We start from the raw sequence: 25,027 nt of genomic DNA, 5'->3' as shown, positions 1-25,027 counted from the left end.
TTTAGTTTCTTCTTCAATTTTGTTTTCGCTATCTGCGTCCATACTCCAACCATCCGTTTCAATACATGCGTAATCTGTTGAATCGCTTAAGCCGCTGAAATCCGAGTCTGAATCCGAGCTAATGTCGCTATATCTTGCTGTGCTATCCGCCATGTTGGCATCACTAGATGACGTCACAGGAAAATGGACGGTGGATTTACAGATAGCGAAAATCAGGCACTTTAAAGCCTTTTTTCGGGATATTCCATGATGGGTAAAATTTTGAAAAAAACTTTGAAAAATAAAATAAGCCACTGGGAACTGATTTTTATTGGATTTAACCCTTCTGAAATTGTGATAATGTTCTAGCAACAGGCATAGGCGTTGCCAATTTAGCAATGTTGTTGCTATATCTAGCGAGTATTTGGGAACTTATTATTGAGGAGTCATGATAAAAGTATTCTGTCTGACATCCGCTCTCTGCACTCACATTTCCTTGTTGACACTGAATGCAGAATGAAGTATATTCGTGCTGGGAACAAAAAGACGGAGCCCGTCATTATTGACATGTTGATGACACCTTTTCAGTTGGGTGTGCGTGGGAATGTAAAAAGATTCAGTCGTGACAAAAGCGCACCGAAACGGCAAAGAAAAAAACATTTAGTTTGCGTTCATTCGTCGCCTCTTCTTCTGCGAAGCACACGAAATAGAAAAAAAGAAAGAATAAAAAAGAAGCACGGCTCCTTTTTCAGCGTGTTGCTGGTGACAAATAAAGAAGATTGAACATGGAGTGCTCCTTTAACAGGCCGGCTACCATTGTGCTGCCACTGATAAACCTCCCGAGGCCTCCCTCACATCTCCTTGGAGGAGGACCGAACCAGCAAACAAAGACGAGACCCCGAGAGGCGAGGGTCCGGGTTACGGGCAGGAAAAAAAAAAGATGGTGAAATGAAATGGAAGGAAGATGAAAAGCTGGTCACCACTCCAAAGGTTTCGCTGCATTCTTAAGATGAAGAGGAAGGAGGCTTGGGAGTGATGAGGCAGTGATGTAAAAAGAATAAAGGTGGTGCTTTGGAGAGGGAGAGAGAGGGGTGTTACATTAAAAAAGGAATGAATCAAGGAAGAAAAGATACGTGAGAACCACAAAAATACCTCCTCAATCCAACACAACACTATCTGAGCGCCATTCTCCCCAAAAAACAATTCACACAAAAGAAAAGTGGCCATGAAGTGCAGGAAAACGAGAAGGTGCTGTGCGTGCGTGTGCGTGTGTGTGTTTGTGTGTGTGTGTGTGGTGTGTGTGTGTGTGTGTGTGGGGGGGGGAGTGTATTGATTTTGTCTTTCTTAAACTTGCGTAGAGAGCTAAGTCTTGTAAGCGGCAATATCTCTGCACCACAGAGAAAATCCTACCAAACTATTTCCTATTATCCCACCAAACTATTATCAAAATGCCACGCCATCTTGTGGTAAACATTGAAACTGGCGATGATGATGATCAGTCTGGTAATTACTTTGGATTAGTCGTCCCACAACAAGCATCCGAGGACCCATATTTGAATTGAACGCGGTTGCCATTGAGACTTTATCTCAACATCAGCTGTTGTGTAAATATTCTAGATGCAATTTAGATTACAACTTTATTTAGGTCCATTTGGGTTTCATAACAGACTGAAGCAACAATGTCTAAACTCCAACAACCCAAACCATTTTTATTGGCCAGTGGCTGGAAAATAAATCATAATAAATTCTACTTTTGAAATAAATATCACAAATATCACAAATATCGACCACCAATCAGTGTCTGCTGATTTTCGTGGAGCAGACAAAATGGCATACTAAACGCTAAGATAGCCATTAAACTGGTTTGAAGCAACTAAATAAGTAAGTGCTTAGTAAAGTTTAAGTGTTGATTAGGGGTGTCAAACTCATTTTGGTTGGGGGCCACATGGAAAAAAATCTACTCCCAAGTGGGCAGGACTGGTAAAATCACAGCACGATAAATTAAAAATAAAGACAACTTCAGATTGTTTTCTTTTTTTAAGAATAGAACAAGCACATTCTGACATTGTACAAATCATAATCTTGTTGGTTTTTTTTTTTACACTTGTTGATACTTTCTGAATAAATTATGTGATAATGTTCATTAGTCAACTCATTGGTGTTAATTTTCAATCCATCAAGATAAAAAAACTATATCAAAATCAAATTACAGGATGTTATTAGTGTAGTTAGATAATTTCCCTTGACTGGTGCACTAAGGTTTTTTTGTTTTTTTTTACATATGTAGCATCATCTACAAGGATACAAACAATTGCTATTGTGACATCTAGTGGACACATTTAGAACAGTGGTTTCTTTCATTCAAAAATGTTGGCTCACTTTTATACTTAGAAAACTCATCCCGCTGGCCGGACCGTACGTTTGACACCCCTGGTGTAGATGGAAGCAGGTTACAGCTGAAATTAATAGGTAGGTTGATAAGAGTCTTGAGAGAGAATAATATAACAACCGTAAGGGGAGGGCGACTCTAGTATAGGATCGATACTAGCGTGATTAGATTGATATTTTCATTTTTTTTTTTAAATCACTTTTTTTTGGTTTCTTTCAAGTGACGTCAACAAATAGATCATGTAGCGTTTGCTTCGACATTTTTATTTGATTCCAATGAAAAGAAGCTTCATGGACTGATTTATGTCTTCATCCACTTTCAGAATTCTCCAAAAAGACAAAACATGACTGACCCTCTATTGCGAAATGTGCGACTAAACATACGCAATTATTCTTTCATTTCAAGCTGAGTAATAAGTATTAAGCAGCAGCAAACACACACAGGAGGATTGTGAAAGTGTGTGATTGCAGTCGCTATGACTAAAGTCTGTTTATGATGCGGGCCAGTAATTACAGTAATTATGTTAAAAGTGCTCCTTGCACACACTAATGACACTTGGCGGTCAGTTCATTTAAAGTCTTTGTCCAAAGTTTATTTTAGTGTTTCAGTGTTCTTCTCGCTGCTTTGGCATGAAGGAAACATATCACACTAATTAGTCTGGACTGATGAAGTGCAGATTAAATCTAATATTGTTAGGCTTTTTTGGCTCAGTGGGAAATAATACGACTGATTTGGTGTTTGTGTTAATTAAACATAAATTGTTAATGGACCTTTAACACATGTCAATGACCTCCATCAGTAACATTAAAGTGGGACATAAATAGACAGCAGGTTGCCGTGGTAACAGAGCTAAAGACAGGCTTACCTTTAGCCATCTTATTGAGGACCATGTCGATTAAAATGTACGTCCCTGTCCTTCCAGCGCCGTCACTGTGAGGGCATGCAAACACACGCACGCACGCACGCACGCACGAACACACAAACACACACACACACACACGGTCAGGAAACAGAAGGAGAAAGAGAATAAATTATATACGTTTACATATCATTCAAAAACATTAAAATAATAGGATGTATAAAACATTAGAACAATTTTAATGTTAAACTCCTTAATGTCCATTTTTTAACATAATGTTAACTTTATTAGATTTTTTATTTAATTGTTTAATTAAAATATTTTGTTAAAAAAAAAATTGTCATTAAATAATTTTTTTATTTTAGCTGACATTTTGAATTTAAAAAAAATATTTTTGTTGTATTATTTCAGGACAAAATGTTATTTTTGTAATTATTAATAATAACAATTACAACAACAATAATATATTTTTTTTATTCAACATTGAGCTAACAATTGGACTCAGTTAACTTTATTAGATTTTTTTACTTAATTGTTTAATTAAAATATTTATTTTTAATTCATTTGTCATTAAAAAATCACTCTTTTAATTTTAGCTGACAATTAGAATAAAAAAAAATATGTTTGTACTAGTTTAATTTTTGTAATGTGTAATCAATGATAATAACAATTACAATAACAATAGTATAAAATTGTTTATTCAACACTGATCTAACAATTGGACTCAGCTAACTTTATTAGATTTTTTTAATGTGAGTGTGAATGTTGTCTATCTGTGTTGGCCCTGCGATGAGGTGGCGACTTGTCCAGGGTGTACGCCGCCTTCCGCCCGATTGTAGCTGAGATAGGCACCAGCGGCCCCCGCGACCCCAAAGGGAATAAGCGGTAGAAAATGGATGGATGGATAATTGAAATATTTAGGGGTTTTTTTGTCATTAAAGAAATAATGATTTCTTAAATTTTAGCTGACAATTTTATATTTTTGGGATATTTGTGTTGTATTATTTAATTTAATTATTATTAATAATAACAATTACAACAACAATAATTTATATCTGTTTATTCAACATTGAGGTAACACTCAGGAGGTTCAAAGTGAAACATCATAAAAGGTTGCATATTTTAAAAGCGACCAAAAAAGTATATAGTTTAAAATGTATATTGTTAAACAAGCCGATGCGTAGTAAAAATGTCATTATCATTGTTATTGTTGTATTAATTTACTCAACATCTCACCAAAAATTGGTCTAATGCAAAACATTATGACTGTTGCCTATTAAAAGCCACAAAGAACAACAAAGAATGTTGTTTTGGGATTCATTAAATCAGAATTATTTGTAATTCTTATTGGAAATATTTAGTAGGCCCCACTAACTAGTACAGGCGTGTACACGTTGATAGACAACACACCTGTTTTGAAGGCCAAATGTCACTAAGCTATGTGTTTATCAAAGTAGTCTACTTGCCTGCAGTGCACGATGACGGGACAGGAACGCCCGCGGTAACACTTGTTCACCTTCCTGCAACAAACAACAACACACAAGGCGGATGTTCACTTCTATACGTAATTATTACTTCACCTCCTGTCTGATTGACTTGAAATAAAGACGTTGATTAACAGGAAGCAGGTGATGGAGGCTCACCAACCTTTATCTTTAATCTCTGATTCTCTTTCGAGTAGACAATATTCAACATGTCATGTATTAAACATTCATCTTCTTTTATTCTTCTTTGGACTCAAGGTTGCCTTTAACATTTTGTCCTAAGAGTCCTCATTCCTCACTAGCCACTTCATTAGGCACACCACAGAATGGTTGTAACACTTCCAGTGATCCATTCAGGCATGGGGGGGAGTGGTTTGTGATGGTAAGGGGGAGCGGGGGTTTGCCTCGCCCTCTCTTTCTCTCTCTCTCTTTCTCCGCCCCCGCACTTTCATCCCGCACCCCGAGTCAGAGCTCGGTGCAGGCAGTCAAAAGTCACGTTACCATGGAAACAGCCGGCAGAGGGAATCTGTGGGGGTTCACGGACGGAGGGGTGCAGAAGTGGGAGGGAGGCAACGCCCTGCTTCAGATTCTCACTTGACGAGAGCAACAAGAGATGAGATGGACGAGCCAGAGTCACTTTCAGGAATCGAACAACGATCTCTTGATTGACTCCTTGCCTATCCCGCTCTATACGGACGTCATTGAGTATTTTGAGGCTGGTTGGCGTGGGAGGAGGAGGTTGGGGAGGGGCTTGGTGATCAAAGTGGGCGGAGCTAAATTAAACAATGAGCAAGCAAAAAGGAGCGGGGGCACCTCAGGTCAGAAGAAGCAGGGAAGATGACGAGAAGAGCACAAAGGAGCTGGGGAGTGGGTGTGGGTTAGGCTTAAGGTGGATGTGGGGGGGGGGGGCGTGGGGTCCATGCGGCCCCTTGGTTGCAGAATCACAGTCTCCAATGATCACTTTTGTGACTATGCAACTGGGCTTATATTACTAGCTGCAACATCACAAAAATGACACTGGCAACCGCTAGTTAGCTGGTAAAAAAGGAAGTGGGGGACCAGGTTAGAACACAAACATGCTGCCGTGGGCGGGAGGGGGCAACAGAAAAAAGGGCGGCTTGTTTCCCCGGTAACTTCGGTGACAAGTATGGCTCTCCTTTAACACAGCCTCCTCGAGAGCACAGCGGCTGGTCGGCCGACACGTTTAGTGACCGCACGGACGTCACGGGTGTCGTCTGAGCTTCGTACCTGCGGAAGTCCAGGAGGGTCCGGCTGGTCTCTGGGACGTTCTGGTTGAGCCAGGTCAGGAAGTGGAACTGGGTGACGGTCCGCGTCTCGTTTGTCTGCATGTTCTTGAGGTAGAAACTACGAACCAGGAAGTCATCACACCAGATGTGTTCTGACACCAAATTGACCTGCAAAGCAAAAATGAATGCATTTAGACCTGAGCGTGGCTCAGATGATAGCGCGGTCGACCAGCAACTTCCCGGTTCGAATCCAGCTTCCGCCACCCTAGTCATTGTTGTTGTGTCTTTGGGCAAGACACTTCACCCACCTTGCTCCCAGTCTCACCCACACTGATGTAAATGCAGATAATGGGGTTCTTTATATAAAGTGCTTTGAGTCAATGGAGAAAAAGTTATTTATAAATATAATCCACTATAACATTTAAAACATTTTGTATTTAGGGTTGTCAAAACGATTACATTTTATAATTGCAATTAATCACATTTAATTCGTAATTAACTCAATTTGTCATGATTAATTGCATATGGATATCTGTAATAGGTGTATTCTAGACCAGTGGTCCCCAACCTTTTTCTAGCTGCGGACCGGTCAACGCTTGATAATTTGTCCTGCGGCCCGGCGGGACATGAAAAAGGGAAGTTTTTCTCATGAAAAAGGGTGTTTTTTTGGGTTGGTGCACTAATTGTAAGTGTATCTTGTGTTTCTTTATGTTGATTTAATAAAAAAACAAAAAAAAAACACCGGGTCGCGGACCACTGTTCTAGATGGATAAAATTCAACTTTTCAATACCATGACTGGACAATTAGTTTGCTTTCATGAAATGTGTTTTAAACATTTGGCTTTTTTATACAGCTCAACATTGAAAAAAGACATACACTTTTTTTTAATGAAAACAAAAAAAATACCTGCAGTGCATTGGTGTCTTGCCAGACTTTGTATTTTGTAGGAATACAGAAAATAGTATTCCTGCTGTAGGCGAGAACCACTTTCATGTTTAAATACCAGTTTTATGCATCAATAACGCAAAATGTGGTTTAATGTCATCTGTGATTTTTCTACCTGAATAAATGCTTCTGATATTCCGTACATTACATGTTGTTGTACAAGTTAATAATCTTCATATTGAGGCATGACAATGTCTTAACCTTCTTTATTTATTAATAAATTGTATTATTCATCCTATAATAATAACATTCTGTAACAAAGGAAAATCAACTACGGTGTTGGATATTAACATTTACACATTACAGCCAACCAGAAAAATTCCCCCCACCATGTTCCTCAATGTACAAGCATTTATTTAGGTGCTAATATCACAGATTACTTTACAAAACATATTTGACAAATCATGAGCTATTGCAAGACATTTAAGACATTATTATTTTGTTGTTGTGGTTAAACCCGATATAAAGCGTAGCGCTTTTATTTTTGAAGCCGTAAAAGTGTGATTTGTTTGAGAGTGTTTGATTGATTGAAACTTTTATTAGTAAATTGCACAGTTCAGTACATATTTCGTACCATTGACCACTAAATGGTAACACCCGAATAAGTTTTTTAACTTGTTTAAGTCGGGGTCCACGTTAATCAATTCGTGGTCTTGACATGTTTTGAAGACAGACCTCACTGTTCGCAATAAAAAGTCCCCTTACTGAATTTGCCATCTTATTGAATCAGCCACAGTAATAATTTACATTTTATGTTATCAATGCCCCTTAACTGTAATCTAAACACGGAAGTGAAGCTCCACCCACCTCTTTGAACAAAGCGCGCATTAGGCGTTTTCCCCAATGAAGCTGGCTCACAGCAAAAAATATTTTTTTCTTGTACAGAGAATAATTTGTCGTGGCTTCAGACCCATTATTTCCATAATGTTCCTTTTTCTTTGTCCATTTCTGCTCGCTATTTTCCCACTTGTGGCTCATCAGTGACAAGTGAACAAAGCCAATTTCCCCCCACACGGGAACGGCTCGAGGGTGTGTGTTAATCAATCGCACAATTAAAAAATTAGTTAGTGCCGTTAAAAAAATTATAGTTAATCATTTATTATCGCATTAACATTGACAGCCCAAGTAAAAAGCAATCCAACGAAGGTTTAATATGATACTTTCTGTACAAAACATCTTAGCTTTGTATCATAGATGACAGCAAATGATATAATGCATACTATAATAATAATACTAACACATAATAATAATAATATATATTTTTTATATATTTATTTAAAACAAATTGCGAGCCGAAAATAGTCCTCCAGCTGCACTTTAAACACCCCTGTTGTAAAATATTGTAACATGATGTAATATCTTGTAACATCTTATAACGTATTAAAATGTGTCTAAATGTGTGGTATAATAAGTATGGTAACGTGTTGTGAAGTATGTAACATGTTGCAACTTGTCAACATATGCTGTAATATCTTGTAGCATGCTTTATAAAGTGTTGTGCAATGTGTTATAGCATATGTTGTAACGTTGTAATATATTTTGTAAAATCTTAAACAAGTTAACAAATTAAAGAGTTAACCCGTGATTAATCCCGCAAAAATATTTCATTATTCAGGAACACACTTTGATTAATAATGTAATTGATTTTGACCGTGCAAGCTCTTTTACCTTTACTTCTTTACGGTCAGTGATCTGATCAATGCATATGTCAGTACAAAAATGAAGGAGGAGAGACGCTGCTGTGCTTGCTGGCAATACAGCCTGAAAGACCTTTAGATAAAACTGTTACCATCTTATGTGCAAATAAATGACATGCATTCAAGTAAAACCGTTAAAACGTCTCTGGATGACATTCTGACGATAAAATTGCATTTGTGTACCATTTTGGGGGTCTTTCCCTCTGCAAATTTTATTTTTACAGGCTAGTAATCAATCACCTGTGATTAATCGTTATTAATCCAAATTCCAAAATGTGATTAACCTGATTAAAAAAAAGTAATCATTTGACAGCACTAATTATAATCTGTTGTAACGTGCTTGGTAATGTGTGTTGTTACATGTTGTAATGTCTTTTAACATGTTAAAACATATTACATCATGTTGTAACATGATGTCAAACATCTAAAATATTTAATTGCAATTTGTTCATTGGTAACTCAAAATCGGGGGCTTCATGGTGGCAGAGGGGTTAGTGCGTCTGCCTCACAATACGAAGGTCCTGAGTAGTCAGGGTTCAATTCCGGGCTCTGGGTTCTTTCTGTTTGTAGTTTGCATGTTCTCCCCGTGACTGCGTGAGTTCCCTCCTCCTACCTCCAAAGACATGCACCTGCGGATAGGTTGATTGGCAACACTAAATTGGCCCTAGTGTGTGAATGTGAGTGTGAATGTTGTCTGTCTATCAGTGTTGGCCCTGCTATGAGGTGGGGGCTTGTCCAGGGTGTACCCCGCCTTCTGCCCGATTGTAGCTGAGATAGGCTCCAGCGCCCCTCGCGGCCCCAAATGAAATAAGCGGTAGGAAATGGATGGCTGGATGGGTGTGAATGTGAGTGTGAATGTTGTCTGTCAATTTGTGTTGGCCCTGCGATGAGGTGGCGTCTTCCGCCCGCAAGAGTTAATGCTGCAAGGGGTTCTGGGTATTTGTTGTGTTGTGTTATGGTGCAGATGTTCTCCCGAAATGTGTTTGTCATTCTTGTTTGGAGTGGGTTCACAGTGTGGCGCATATTTGTCACAGTGTTAAAGTTGTTTATACGGCCATCCTCAGTGTGACCTGTATGGCTGTTGACCAAGTATGCATTGCATTGCATTCACTTGTGTGTGTGAAAAGCCGTAGGTATTATGTGACTGGGCCAGTACGCAAGGGCAGTGTGTTTAAGGTTTATTGGCGCTCTGTACTTCTCCCTATGTCTGTGTACACAGCAGCGTTCTAAAAAGTCATGAATTTTACTTTTTGAAACTGATACCGATCATTTTGAAACCAATACTGAACATTTCCGATACTACATTTTAAAGCATTTATCGTCATGCCTCATTACAACACAACAACATTTTCAGCGACGGCACAATTGCAAGAGCCACAGCAAATACAGACTAAACAACACGATCATTTCAAGGCACAGCACAACTTTAAACCACAAAGGAGGCGACTGACAAAACAGAAGTGACAGCGGAGCAGATTACTGCAGCGCACTGACTTCCGGAACACAACACCATGAAGTATGACACACAACACGCAACTGCCAGCCAATAAAAGTTATTTTATGAGAAGAAAAATAGCAGAGATGAATGAAGGATGCTATGGAAAATAGAAAGGGATGCACCTTGGACACGGTTTGTCACCTGCGACGCCAGGGCGGAGAACAGATACTTAATGGCCGGGTCAGTTAACTTTATTTACCAGTTAAATTTACTCTGAAAATATTGGTTATTGTACTTTTATTGAAAATTGCTTGAATGTTAAAAATGTGAGCAGAAAAGGTTTACTTAGGTTTATTTATTGTTATTGATGTAAATTCAACCTTAAGTGTTGGTTACACTCTATGCAAATAAGATGTAAATGCAGTGGTGTGCTGTCAGGGTCAGCAAGGCCTTCTCTGCTGGCCTAACATAACCAGAAATCATGATCATAATTAAAGATAAAAGTATTTTTGTAGTTACTTTCCCTAAATATCTAAAGTATTAATATTCTCTTCATGTCTTATTATGCTCCTTCCAGTGCTGTTGTCTTTAGTTTTAGTTTGTAACCAATCAGAATTCAGCTAACTTATGTTGACATGCTGTATGAAATCTGCTCGGGGCCTTCAGAATCAACAATGTGGACGTCCGTGCACTGTAAGTGAACGGGCACATACAGTTGATAGATAATTGAGATAGTCAATCAGATCACGAGTTGTTGTCAGTAAGGCTTTCTAGATGGCCTCACGTTAAAATGTGACATTTATGCGTCCTGTAATTGGATACTCACAGGGACAGTTAGCGGATGAATTTGAGAACACAGAGTTGATAAACAGTTGCGATAGCCAATAATTGATTGATTGATTGAGACTTTTTTTAGTAGATTGCACAGTACAGTAAATATGTATTACAATTGATCACAAATGGTAACACCCGAATACGTTTTTCAACTCGTTTAAGTCGGGGTCCACGTTAATCAATTCATGGTCAGATCATGAGTTGTTGACAGTAGCTTATCTAAGTAGCCTGATGTTAACGAGACTGTGATTAGATACTCCTCACTTGTCATTCCAAAGTGAGTATCCATCCACAGGTTTCAATTTAGCAGGAAGCGGGAAGTGTTGCGCCGCAGCCAGACCGGGATAGCATAGAACGAGAACAAAACGTTGATTAGGTGGAAGGCCATTTTCAAGAAGGATATTTAAAGAGAAACTACATCTTGTGAGACCATGTCGGCCGACCCTGGAAGCTTGCTCAGCTGTTTTGGCGATGAAATGCTCGCCATTTCCGCACGAATAAGCCGACGACGAGGGGTACCACTGGCTTATAAAAGCGTTGAATTGGTGCTATAAATTATGAGTTCAAATGTTTTATTTTGTGACTTTAAAATATGTTTTTTGCAATTTTATTTTCCACAGTACCACATAACATACAGTATGTTTTAATTGCTGATGCGTTTTAATTGTTTTTTTAAATGTGATAGAAAATAACCCGTTTTGTACACTGGTGATGTGTTCAAGTGACCAGTAGGGTGTAAATGTGTTTCTGTATAGTATTTCTCCAGCAATTGTCATGTGCTGACATAAATGATGGTATTTTGAGAGGTAATTATTGAAGTCGGACATCACTGAAGGCCTAGGTGGGAAATGCACGGCCCGCCACTGTGTAAATACATTGGACATTAATCGTTGTTTACTTGCTTGTTTGTATCCGTAATTCATTTATATATCATTGCTTTACAAGAAAGAACAGGAATATAGGAAACTTCCCCTGCAGCGTCGAGTATCCAGTATTTATTTCACAGTATGTCACACTGGATGATTTTCTTTTTTTTTTTGCCAAAAAGTTACTGAATGGATTTCAACTCACTGAATCATTTCGGATCGAATTGCTGTGAAAAAAAAAGAAAATTGTTCCGGAATCGTATCGTTGTCACACCGCGCTGAGGGATGTCTTGTCTTGGTTTATTCTGTTTGAAAAGAAAATCCTCTCATTTCAGGTCACTTGCCCTGCCTTTTGTGTCATCAGTCTGACGTCATCCCTGACCCCTGATTGTTTCCACCTGTTCCCCACTACCCTCATGTGTCTTATTAGCCTAAGCCTCCCTTTGTTTTGTGCCAGATTGTCTCGTTTATTTGTGCCTCTCTAGCGACCTGTCCATGCCTTGCCTCGTCTCGTGTTTAAATACCTTGATCCTGAATTCTTTCATTGATATTTTGAGTTTTCTTTTTCTCCTACTCAGCAGAGTGATTTTGTGTAATTTAGTTTTTCAGCCAAACTGGTGAGTTTTCAGTTTTTCCTTACAGTTCTTCCTTTTCCTCAATTTTTTTGAGTGACAGTTTATTGTTAACGTTTATTAGATTAATGGGTTGTACTTATATAGCGCTTTTCTACCTTCAAGGTACTCAAAGCGCTTTGACACTACTTCCACATTCACACACTGATGGAGGGAGCTGCCATGCAAGGCGCTAACCAGCACCCATCAGGAGCAAGGGTGAAGTGTCTTGCTCAGGACAAAACGGACGTGACGAGGTTGGTACTAGGTGGGATTTGAACCAGGGACCCTCGGGTTGCGCACGGCCACTCTCCAACTGCGCCACGCCGTTTAGAGACGGTGTAGAAGTTTCATAGCCATTGTTTCTTCCTCCTGTTATAGTATTTATTGTTTATAATAAATGTCATAGAATATACGGCGTCAAGTATAGTTCGTTATTGTTTTTGTGTTTTCCTCCTTTCGGAGTGATTTTCGGTTGTTCGTTTTTTTGGAAGCTTTTTCGCTGACGGGTTTAGTTATAGCCCTGACTCTGGAGGTGAAAGGAAGCTTTCAAAATAAAAGCCTGCCGAATTAATCCCTACTCTGCATTTGAGTCCAATCTTTTGACCAAGCCTGACAATCGTCACCCACAAATATTGAATCAAATGAATTAAGACAAATCGTTACACTCCTAGTGGTAATGTGTGGTAATATCGTGTCAGATGTTAAACCATATCATAGCGTGTTGTGACATGTTGGAAGAAAGGTGTGTCTACTCTTTATCCAGAGAAGTTAATAAAAAACACTACTGATGTTGTGACTTGTTGTTCCGTGTGACTCCTTAGCAAGGCAGTGTGTGGCGATCGTACCTCGTAGATGTGGTAAAGGTTAGAGCCCTCGTCAGGCCAGTAGTGGTAACACTGCTTCACACCGCTCTCCACCAGCGGCGTCAGCATGACGATGACCACGCAGCCATTCTCCCAAACCATCTGCAAAGAAATGTGTCGTTCTTTCAACATTCTTCTCATGGCATCAGACCCGCTCCAATGTTTGGGACAGCCGACCTGCCAGAAGTCGGCCACAGTCGACGGCAATGGGCCTTGCGTGGCGATGTAGGCGGGGTTCCTGGGGTCATGATCCATCTGCAGCGAACACAAACAGGTAAACACCATCGTGAGCCAACATGGCCAACGTGCACTGGGCTGCAGGACAGATGCAGAATTAGCGACTCCTGTTGTGTGATCAGTGCTAGCATTAGCTTGCATGTACGGGCTGCTTGTCGGGCAAGGCTGCCCGTCAAACCTCCCCTTGACAGAAATTGCTGAGGGACGTTGTGGGCGTGCAGACGTGATACGCATTAGCGAGCGGTTGAGCGATGCTCCCGCCTATTACAATGCAAATTTGTACGCTAAACATAATTATTGGCGAGACCAATTTAGCTGCGAGGTGATTAAAAGTGAAGACCGATCATTTCTGAGGTTTTTTTTCTGCCCACAGAATTATCTTAAATGGTCCACTGTTCCCTTTACGCATAAGCAACTTCAGTGTGTTGCTCATTAAAACACACAAAGACTCCAAATCACACAGCAGAAAAACAGCTGTAGGTACAAAGGCAACATTCCACCACTGGACCCCTCATTAGGTACACACCTTAAAGCCAAAATAAAGCTGCTTATGCTCACTTTTGACGCTGTAACAATACTGTGTGCATGTTCCAGTTGATTTGTTTATTTGCATCTGTTTGTGCGTGTGGAACAGGGAAACACACACACAGATTTATATTGTCGGCAGTGTTGTTATGCCTTGAGGGAAACAAGTCGCTCTAATTCCCAACACAGGTTCTTTTCCCATCGCTTCTTGCGAGGGGATTGGCCGCCAGCGAGGAAAAAGGCCTGTGTCAGCGCAGCGTAAGAGTAAACAAAACAATTTGGATCACATTAGCATCAGCCAAGGTCAAAAACAATCATTTCCCAAGACTCCGTGGATCAATTTGCTGTTCTCAAACTCTTCACGCCAACACTCGCCTGCGGTCTTGGATGCACGCAAGCATCATGAATATTCACATGCCAACACACACACACACACACACACACACACACACACACACACACACACACACACACACACACACACACACACACACACACACACACACACACAAACACACACACCGCCAAAGCTAAGCAAGCGTTCCATCACTGTGTTTATTGAAGGCCACAGGGAGTGTGTGTGTGTGTGTACTTACAATGGGGCTGGCGTTGATGTAGTCAGAGTTGCCTTGACTGTTCTCCAGCCTCAAGGTGATTCTTGAATGATCATCTAGAAACAAAAATGGGGGAAGTCAGAGCTGCATATGGCATTTCGGACATGTTCCTTAACAATTCATGCGCCTCAGTAAAATTACTTTTTTTTAAGTTCTCCCATATTTAGTCCAGTAAATGTAATATATATGAACCCATATGCGGTAATATCATTTCCAATAGTCCAATGCTATGTCTGCTGTACACGTACTTAAAACAATAATACTGCAATATTTTTCCTTCCTCGTTTTTAATGGCCCATTGCAGCACTTCAATAGAGTCTCATCAAAAACATTTGGATCGTCCCATAAAATATCTTAGACTTTTTCCCTACTTGTGAAATGACAATAATACATAATTTATACATTAAAGTAATACGGCAGCCGCCCAATGTTTTAAAAATACTTATAGACCATAAAGATTTACATTTTAAACATTTTGTTCTTTTACAACTTTTGTACCGTCATAAAACTACAACTTTTTTCTTGTAATTTCATCCTCCTAATATATACTTTTTAGTGTTTTGTTAAGAGCTGTCTTCCGGATCTTTGTTCTTTATGTTGCAAACTTAAGAGTAACTAGCATCCACGCCACTAGTTGGCATAGCAAATGACACAGTGAACCCCGTAAGGTCGGACCAAAACATCTGGTGTTATTCATTAGCATTATCTTATTGCTAGAAATCAACATAAGTGTGTTTTCTATGGAAAGGAAGAAAGTGAGCGTGAAGGACAGTGTTGAGAAGAAGAAAGTGGATAAAGTTTATTGAATTAAAGAAATCCATCATCAAAAACATGGTAGAGTGGGAAGCCGAATAAGTAAATAATGCAGGCAAGGACGTTAAAATAATGTCTCAACAGCATACATTTATCCATGAATACAAGGAAAAACGGAGAAACAGCAGGGAGGATAGACAGCAGAAATCCACTCTCCAAGATAAATGATGAACATTGTTATTTCATTACTTCATAAAACTGGTGTAGTTGTTAGTATTATTGTAATGTTTTCATACAATTTTCCAATCTAAAAGTTTGTTACTCTTTTTAAATGGCATGTTACATAAACAACCTTGCTCTCTATATATGGACATTTCATGAGGCAGACTTGCTCAATCATTATGTGATGTTAAACTTGTATAGTTCATGTTTGCTTCTTGGAATTAGCATATTCCAAGTATACATTTTAACAGCAAACATGTAATAAAGCAGATACTAATACTACAATTTGTCACATACTATATGACACAATCCCTGAGGTATTTTTTTTTCAGTCTACGTTGGATTGTTTTTATTGTCTTTACACAAATAAAACATCAGAATGTCCTTTCACTTTTCAGTATTGGGCGCTTGAAGAAAATGTTTGGACATCTGTGGGTTAGGAAGATTTTTAATTTGTCTCGCTGGTGGCCTTTCTGAGGTCCTGTGTGATCCCAGCCAAACGGTTCTGACATTTTACCCGCAAAGCCCACGGCGCTTTTATAATAAGAAGTAGAAATGAATCCTGATGAACTGCTGACAAGCCGCTTTCATTAAGCCCGCTGGATACAACGGGACAGAACTTTCAAAATGGACTTATTTCTTATTTCTGCAGACGTGTGTTATGAATCATTGATGAGGTCTGTGCAGGAGAGCTTTAACAGAAGCCTCTGCAGGTTTCTGCTGCTGTGAAGTATCACCTAATGTATGATGATGATCTAGTCATGTTACAGCGACACGTCACCTTCTCAGGACTGTAGGACATAAGAGTCGTCTTACAAGCAACCACAGCAGCAGAGCGGTTCTTTTTGGCATTGCCGTCCTTCAGGCCCATGGTGCTAGTGTTGGGTTCTGCCTGGTAGGCACACAACGCCTCCCACTCCTTCTCTAGTCGGTCCTTGTTCTTCAGGTGATCCTCCATGTAGGACTGAAAGACACAGAGCAGACAGGAAGTTTAGTTTAGTTTATTGTTCTTCTGTCAGTGGTCAACAAAACAAACAAACAGTTGTACATTCATAGATTGAAAATGAAAAGGTTGCAGACCGAAAGGGTTTAGGCTGAAGTTGAACACTTATTGCGCCTAACCCTTTAAACAATGTTAAGTACAAAATGAACTTCCGAAAATTATGAAATTTCCTTTGCACAACATATTATGAATACACTTTATACACAACATAAATGTTGTGTATAGAAGTCATGTGACATGTCCTCAAAGAATACTAGAATTTTGCTGTTGGAGTGAAGCAATCAATCAGAAGCCACCAGCTTGGATGCAGTATTGATGACAATGCAGCTGCAGTCTGATGAGTTTGTCAGCATGAACGCAAATATCAAACAAACGAGCTGCTGGAATTATGCTAATGTCTGCAGTTGATTATTCAGTGTCAGTAAGAAATATAATTAATTACAAGCAGAGTGATCCTCAAACAAGGGAGTGAGTTGATTTAAAAACAGGATATTTCAGGACTCCATCAATACGTTTTCTTTTCGCTTATCCGAGGTCGGGTCGTGGGGGAAGCAGCCCTAGCAGAGAAGCCCAGACCTCCCTCTCACCAGCCAATCTCCCCACCGCAGGTGGCTACTCTCAACGTGGAGAACAGTGGCTTTACTCCGAGCTCCTCCCAAATTACACAGAGTTTCTCACCCTCTCTCTATGGGAGAGCCCCTTCACTGGACAGAGGAAACTCATTTCAGCTGCTTGTATCCGGGATCATGTCTTTTTGGTCATAACCCAAACCTCATTACAATAGGTGAGGATAGAAACGTAGATCGACTGGTAAATTGAGAGATTTGCTTTCAAGCTTAGCCCCTTTTGCCACCACGACAGATCGATACAAGGTCCGCATCACTGCAGATGGTGCACTGATCGGCCTGCCGATCTAACGATTCCACTCTTTCCTCACTCGCGAACAAGACACTGAGGTACTTGAACTACTCCACTTGGGGCAAGAGCTCCTCTCCAATCCAAAGATGGCAGTCCAGCCTTTTCCAGGTGAGAACCATGGACTCGGACTTCGAGGTGCTGATTCTCATCCCAGTCACTTCACACCTGACTGCCAACCGATCCAGTGAGAGCCGAAGATCTTGGCCAGATGAAGCCAGCAGGACCACATAATCTGCAAAAAGCAGAGATGTAATCCTGCAGCCACAAAACTAGATTCCCTCAACGCCCTGACAGTGCTTAAGTATATCTGTCCATAAAAGTTATAAACAGAATAGGTGACAAAAGGCAGCCCTGGCGGTGGTTCAACCTTCACTGGAAACGGGTCCGACTTTCTGCCAACAATGCGGACCAAGCTCTGACACCGATCATACAGGGAATCCAGAGGCACTTCCCCCAATGTCCACACAATGCTGCAGAGTCTTGTCAACCAAGACAGTCCCGAAACATCCGAAGCCTGAAGAAACTCTGGGCGGATCTCATCCCCTCTTGGCTACCAAATAGCTTTTTAACTGCCTCGGTAACATCAGCCCCAGAAATAAGAAGTCCACCACAGATCCTCCAGGCACTACTTCCTCATAGGGGCGGTATAACTTGGTTGTTAGAGCAGCCGATCCAGCAATTTGAGGGTTGCAGGTTTGATCCCCGCTTCCGCCATTCTAGTCACTGCCGTTGTATCCATGGGCGAGACACTTTACCCACCTGCTCCCAGTGTGACCCACACTGGTTTAAATATACAAATTAAATATTGGGTTTCACTATGTAAAGCACTTTGAGTCACTAGAGAAAAAGCGCTATATAAATTTTATTCACTTCACTTCACATAGGAAAACGTGTAAGTGGGATTGAGGAGGTCCTCCAAGTATTCCCTCAACCGATCCACAACATACTTAGTCGAAGTCAGCAGCACACCATACCCACCATACATGTTGTTGACAGTACACTGCTCACCCCTCCTGACGTGCCGGATGGGGGTACAGAGTCGCTTCTAAGATGTCTGGAGGTCTTTTTTCATGGCTCCCCCGAACTCCTCCATGTCAAGAGTTTTTGCCTTTGCGAATGCTGAAGCCGCACACTGCTTGGCCTGTCGATACCTGTCCGCTACCTCAGGACCTGATAGCACTCATTCTTCATCTTGACGGCATTCCTCACAGCAGGTTCTGGGATTACCGCCACGATTCTAACCACCTTGCGGTCACAGCTCCGGCAGAGCATGGAACATGGTCCACTCGGACTCAATGTCCAGTGAGTCCTTCGTGACATGTTCAAAGTTCTCCAGAGGTCGGAGTTGAAACTCTCTGACGAGAGACTTTGCTAGACATTTCCAGCAGACCCTAACAATGCCTTTGCATCCATAATCAGTGCCAACTCACCATCAGGTGGTGATAAGTAAAAAGCTCCGCCCCTCTCTTCACCTGAGTGTCCAAATCATGAGACTGCAAATTTTATGACACAACCACAAAGTCGATCATCAAACTGCAGCCTAAGATGTCCTGGTGCCAAGTGCACAGATGGACACCCTTACGTTTGAACATGGTGTTCGTTATGAATAATCTGTGACAAGCACTAAAGTCCAATAGCAAAACACCACTCGTGTTTAGATCTGAGCGGCCGTTTCTACCAAATCACGCCTCTCCAGGTTTTACTGTCATTGCAAATTTCAGCATTGAAATCCCCCAGCAGAACAAGGAAATTACCTGGGGGAATATTCTCCAGTACCCCCTCCAATGAATCCAAAAAGGTAAGGTGCTCTGAATTATTGTTTGATGCGTAAGCACAAACAGTAAGGACCTGTCCCCACACCCGGAAGTGGGGGGAAGCTACCCTTTCGTCTACCGGGTTCAGCTCCAATGTACAGGCTCTGAGAAACAGAGCAAGAGATATTTCCTCCCCAGCCCGTGGCCTCTCACTGCTTGCAAAGCCATAGTGGAAGAAAGTCCAGCCCCTCTCGAGAGGACTGGTTCCAGAGAACTTGCTGTGCGTTAAGAGTCAAACAAGGTCCAGCTGGAACTTCTCCGCCTAGTGCACCAGCTCAGGTTCCTTCCCTTACAGCGAGGTGACGTTCTACTTCCCAGGAGCTACCGTATGTAGCCGAGGATTGGACCGCCAAGGGCCCTGTCTTCAGCTGCCTCCCAGCCCGCATTGCACCCGACCTGTATGCCACCTCTAATGAGTGGTGAGCTCATTGGAGGGGGGGACCCATGTTGCCCTTCGGGCTGTGTCCGGCCGCACCCCCTGGGGACAGGTCTGACCACTTGGCGCTTGCCATTGAGCCCCAACTCCAAGCCTGGTTTCAGAGGGTAGTCCCGATGACACACGTCCGGGCGAGGGAAATCTGGGTCCTTGGTTTTGATTTTTCATCGAAGTTTTCGAGCTGCTCTTTGTCTGGTCCCTCACCTAGGACCTGTTTGTCATGGGAGACCCTACCAGGGGCACAGAAAACCCCCAAAAACATAGCTCTGAGGATCATTGGGACATTTAAACTCCTCTACCACGATAAGGTAGCAGTTTAGGAATAGACTAAATAGTTGTAAAAGTGATCATATTTTATTTAGGACTAAATAGCTGTAAATAAAATACAATCACGTTGAGTATTCCTGCAGAAAAAAATCCACAACTGCACCTTAAAGTTTTTTGGTGGCAGCACCTTAAACTTTTTCCACTGAATGCAACAGATAGAAAAACATTTTTGGACACTTGCATAAGATGCCACTAGCTACCAAAAGTGCTGCTGGTGTTCTATTGGGATATTTACACAATGTAAATGTCCAAAATTCAACATGAAAATAATAAAAAAATGTCAACATACTCACAGTGAGCATGCAAACACCACGCAAAATGGCACTGGAGAACGTAAGTGCTACGGCCATTATATTGTATTTTTAACATATCAGCCATGTACATGTCTTGAAACAGAACATGAAAATTCCATCTATCCATCCATTTTCTACTGCTTGTCCCTTTTGGAGTTGCAGGGGGTACTGAAACCTATCTCAGCTGCATTCGGGCAGAAGGCGGAGTATACCCTGGACAAGTTGCCACCTCATCGCACGGCCAACACAGATAGACAGACAACATTCACACACTAGGGCCAATTTAGTGTTGCCAATCAACCTATCCCCAGGTGCAGGTTTTCGGAGGTGGGAGGAAGCTGGAGTACCCGGAGGGAACCCACGCAGTCACGGGCAGAACATGCAAACTCCACACAGAAAGATCCCGAGCCCGGGATTGAACTCGGGACTACTCAGGACCTTTACATTGTGAGGAACATGCACCAACCCCTGTGCCACCTATAGCATAAAATGCTAAAACGCTTATAATGTAGTTAGCATGTTAGCACCTCATAAGATGACACTAGGTAATAGAAGTGCTTTGGCAAATTTGCTGTACTATTCACATGTCCTGTAAATCAATGTCTGAAACGCAAAATTAAGATAATGCTAACACGCTAACAGTGAGCATGTGAGCTCCACGCCAGCTGGCATTATGTACTGAAGACACCAAGTCAGTGGTATATTGTTCTTACATCATATAAAACTACTTTCTGTTGTCTCGGTGGTTATTACAGACCATTAAATTGGGCCTACTGTCTAACATATCTATTTTTTTTTTACTCCCAACATCACTCGACAATCCCACAACACCGCGAAATCCACCCACCCCCGCTCTAATGCCAGGGTAATATGGTTTTGTGGCAGTCTAAAGGGATTACAGCAATCCAATCAGGAGGTGCTGAGATCGCCATGTGTCGTCCAAACAGTGAATAATCCCCTTTACAGCTGGGAGTGGGGGGAGGGGTTCATGTCTGCAATAAGGCGCAATAAAGTGCAATAAGACGCCATTGTGGCTCCATGGAAGAAAACATGAACCCCTTTGACCTTTGACCTTGGCTCACCTCATAATTCTACCTTGAGTGTGTCACGTACAGGTAGTTAAAGTGGGAACCATTGGTTAGTCATCCGTTTTAAAAGGTCCGACAAAACCAAAATCAGACAGAAACCAAATACATTCTTCCTATAATAATACAAATACGATTATACAGGTTTTTTCCCACTCCGAACTGGGGCCCCTTAGGAGCCCAGTCTGGATTGTATTTTTTCACTCATCCTTCCCCAGCGTTTACCTTTTTCCCATCTTTTACGGGGTGCCTTATGGCGACCCATCAGCCTTCTTGTTCTGTAACCCTGTACACTGTTTGTTTGTCTAATCTTGAACAGGTTTGTGCTGAAAACAAAGTTTTGTTGTACTTGTTGCAATGACAATAAAGACCTACCTACCTACCTATACAGTTCCAGCCAAAAATACATTCTATAAAGAATAGTTATAGTTTTACAGGCAGAAAACCATTTGAAATAAATATAAAAGATGAATGAAACTATAAAAATGTAACATCACTTTCACCTTTATTGACGACAGCAAAGGAAATGGGTTATACTTGTATAGTGCTTTTGTACCTTTTTAAGGAACTCAAAGCGCTTTGACACTATTTCCACATTCACACACACATTCAAACACTGATGGTGGGAGCTGCCATGCAAGGCGCTTAACTAGGACCCATCAGGAGCAAGGGTGAAGTGTCTTGCTCAAGGACAAAACAGACGTGACTAGGATAGTAGAAGGTGGGGATTGAACCAGGAACCCTCAGGTTGCTGGCACAGCCAATTTCCCAACCGCGCCACACCGTCAATGAGTGGAGAAGGAGGAAGAGAGCAGAAGGTAGAGGACACCATCGTTGTACTTTTCTAGTTTTCGAGTTCTGTTTTGAATTCAATGTTGTTTCTCACCTTCTTTATCAAAGTGCTAGCACTCGCCACTTTTAATGGCCCTATGCCGGTTTATCTTGCCGTCATAAAAGTAATTTTTGTTTGACTTGATTTGTTATGTGCAATATTACGATACGTACCATTGCTAAAACGACGTACAAAAACCAGGAAAAAGATTTGGTTAAAATGAAACCAAACCAAACAGGTGGGGCATACGAAAAGTTAGGTGTGTCTCTGAATCGGATGGAGGCAGGGGGGTGCGTGTACTTGACCCGGCGACCCGTGAGCGTGACAGATCGCGTCCCAGCTGAACGCACGGCGGAGAAGCACAAACAAAGTGGCAGCTAATCTGGATGGAGTATAATCTCTAACACTTGCTTGGCCTGCAACAAAGGACAAGATAATGTGCTTTATAGAGAGTCCACTAATCCTCTTAAAACACAGGCGGAGAGGATGTGGGGGAGGGGGGCGGAGTCACATGGGACCCCTTAATACATTAACATAGATAAGATGCTGAAAGCTGCTTCCACGCAAATTAAAAGCAGCGAATAGATGACGACATGGAAGTAGTCTGCTTGGAAAAAGGAGGTTTCTCTTTTCTTTTCTTTTAGGAGCAGCAGTGAGCAGGAGCTTCGGCTTTAACGCAGTCACATTATTTTTTTTCGTTTTATTTATCAGACCAACTTCAGCTCTTGAGGAACAACATGAACGAAGCATGGAGTTAGCAAAGATGATAAGCCTTAGTAAAAGAGAGCCCCGGAAAGACTCAAAATAATCTGCGGTCGAAATATAATCATTAAAATAATGTGATCACTCCTCCACAGTCACATTTAACTAACTTTAGTAACAGAAAGTCACAGATGGACTCAAAATAATCCACAAAGTCACAATATTGTCAGTGAATGACTGTGATCCCTCCTCCAATGTAACTGAACAAACCTTGGTAACAAAAAATACCCAAATTAATCCACAGTCAAAATTAAATGATTAAATGTATGGGATTGCTCTTCCACAGTAACATTTAACAAACCTTAATAACAGAAAGATTCAAAATAAAATTAATAACTGAATGTGATCGCTCCCCCACAGTAACATTTCAATAACTTTAAGAACAGTAAGCCACAGAAAGACTCAAAATAATTCAAAAAGTTAAAACAAATTCATTGAATGAATCTATGCTCCTCCACAGTAAGATTTCACAAACCTTAGTAACAAAGAGCCCCAGAAACACTCAAAATAACCTACAGTCAAAATAACTAGTGACTAACTTTAGTAACAGAAGGCCACAGACAAGGTTCAAAATAATTCACAAAGTTCAAAATAATTTCAGTAAATGACTGATCGTTCCTCGAAAGCAACATTGAACAAACCTCGGTAACAGAAAGACCCAACTTAATCTACAGTCAAAATTAAATTATTAAATGTATGTGTTTCCCCCTCCACAGTAACATTTAACAAGTATTTTAACAGAAAAACTCATAATAATCCACAGTCAAAATAAAATAACTGAATGTGATTGCTCCTCCACGTTAACATTTCACAAACTTTAGTAACATTAAGCCACGGAAAGACTCAAAATAATCCCAAAAGTGAAAACAAATTCATTAAATGAATGAATGCTCCTCCACAGTAACATTTCACAAACCTTAGTAACAGAGAGCATGAGAAATACTCAAAATAATACAGACTCAAAATTAAATTATTAAATGTATGTGATTGCTCCTCCACAGTAACATTTACCAAACCTTAATAACAGAAGGACTCAAAATAATCCAGTATAAAAATAAAATAACTGAATGTGATTTCTCCTCCACAGTAACATTTTATTAATTTTGGTAACAGTAAGCCACAGAAAGATTTAAAATAATCCAAATAAATTAAAACACATTTGTTAAATGAATGAACATTTGACAAACCTTGGTTACAGAGAACCTCGTAAAGACTCAAAATAATCCACATAGTAGAAATAGTGTCAGTAAATAAATATGATCGCTACTCCAAAGGAACATGTAACAAACCTTAGTAACAGGACAACTCAAAATAATTCACTAAGTGAAAACAAAATCATTAAATGAACGATCCTCCACAGTAACAATTCACAAACTTTATAGTAAGAGGATTCAAAATAATCCACTCAAAATAAAATCATTATATGAATGTGATTGCTAATCCACAGTAAGATTTCAGACTTTAGGAACAGAAAACCACAGTAGGATTTACTAAGCCATTCTCGATAAAATCATTAAAATGTATGCTAAAGCTCCTCCATAGTAACATTTCACAAACTCAACAGAAAGCCACATGTAGAAACACTAGAAATAATCCTCAGAAAGTCAATATAAAATCATATGAATCAATGAATATGATCACTCCTCCGCATGCCAAGAGTGCAGATGATCATTTGTAAAGATGATCATGTGGACAGAAATTAAGTCAATAAAACAAGAGTAGTTGGTTTAATAAAAGAACATGGTGTCAAAGTATCAATAAATTACTTCCTTTGTCGTCTGGCATGAAAGAGAAAACAGTTAAATTCAGTGTTGTCGGTGAGGCACTGATGATATAAAATGAGGAGCACAAAGAGGATGAGTAACAGCATTTCTAAGTTGAGTTTTATGAGGAGACCATTTTGGAAAAAAGATGAACATTAGTTCTCACTTCCTATGAATAAATATCTTCTTCATCCTCCATTTTTCAAAAGGAAAACTTTTTTCTTATG

The 25,027-nt window shown here is 40.5% G+C and overlaps 1 protein-coding gene and 1 long non-coding RNA gene across 2 annotated transcripts in view; one reads left to right on the top strand and one right to left on the bottom strand.

Moving 5' to 3' along the window:
* The window catches only part of LOC133568675 (receptor-type tyrosine-protein phosphatase N2-like), a 163,270-nt gene that overhangs the window by 7,257 nt on the left and 130,986 nt on the right, over positions 1–25,027 (bottom strand). The window contains exons 15-21 of the mRNA XM_061920760.1: positions 16,384–16,531; positions 14,575–14,648; positions 13,394–13,471; positions 13,199–13,318; positions 5,960–6,126; positions 4,694–4,747; positions 3,234–3,298 (exon numbers count right to left, since the gene is read on the bottom strand). Coding sequence (XP_061776744.1) covers positions 3,234–3,298; positions 4,694–4,747; positions 5,960–6,126; positions 13,199–13,318; positions 13,394–13,471; positions 14,575–14,648; positions 16,384–16,531 — 706 coding nt within the window. The remainder of the gene's footprint in view (positions 1–3,233; positions 3,299–4,693; positions 4,748–5,959; positions 6,127–13,198; positions 13,319–13,393; positions 13,472–14,574; positions 14,649–16,383; positions 16,532–25,027) is intronic.
* LOC133568677 (uncharacterized) overlaps positions 1–25,027 on the top strand; it is a 35,868-nt gene that overhangs the window by 10,012 nt on the left and 829 nt on the right. The window lies entirely within an intron of this gene.

Source organism: Nerophis ophidion, linkage group LG14 (assembly GCF_033978795.1).
Source record: "Nerophis ophidion isolate RoL-2023_Sa linkage group LG14, RoL_Noph_v1.0, whole genome shotgun sequence".
In the NCBI taxonomy this organism is placed as follows: Eukaryota; Metazoa; Chordata; class Actinopteri; order Syngnathiformes; family Syngnathidae; genus Nerophis; species Nerophis ophidion.
The sequence above is the reverse complement of the archived record's forward strand: the minus strand, read 5'-3'. Positions and strand labels throughout refer to the sequence as shown.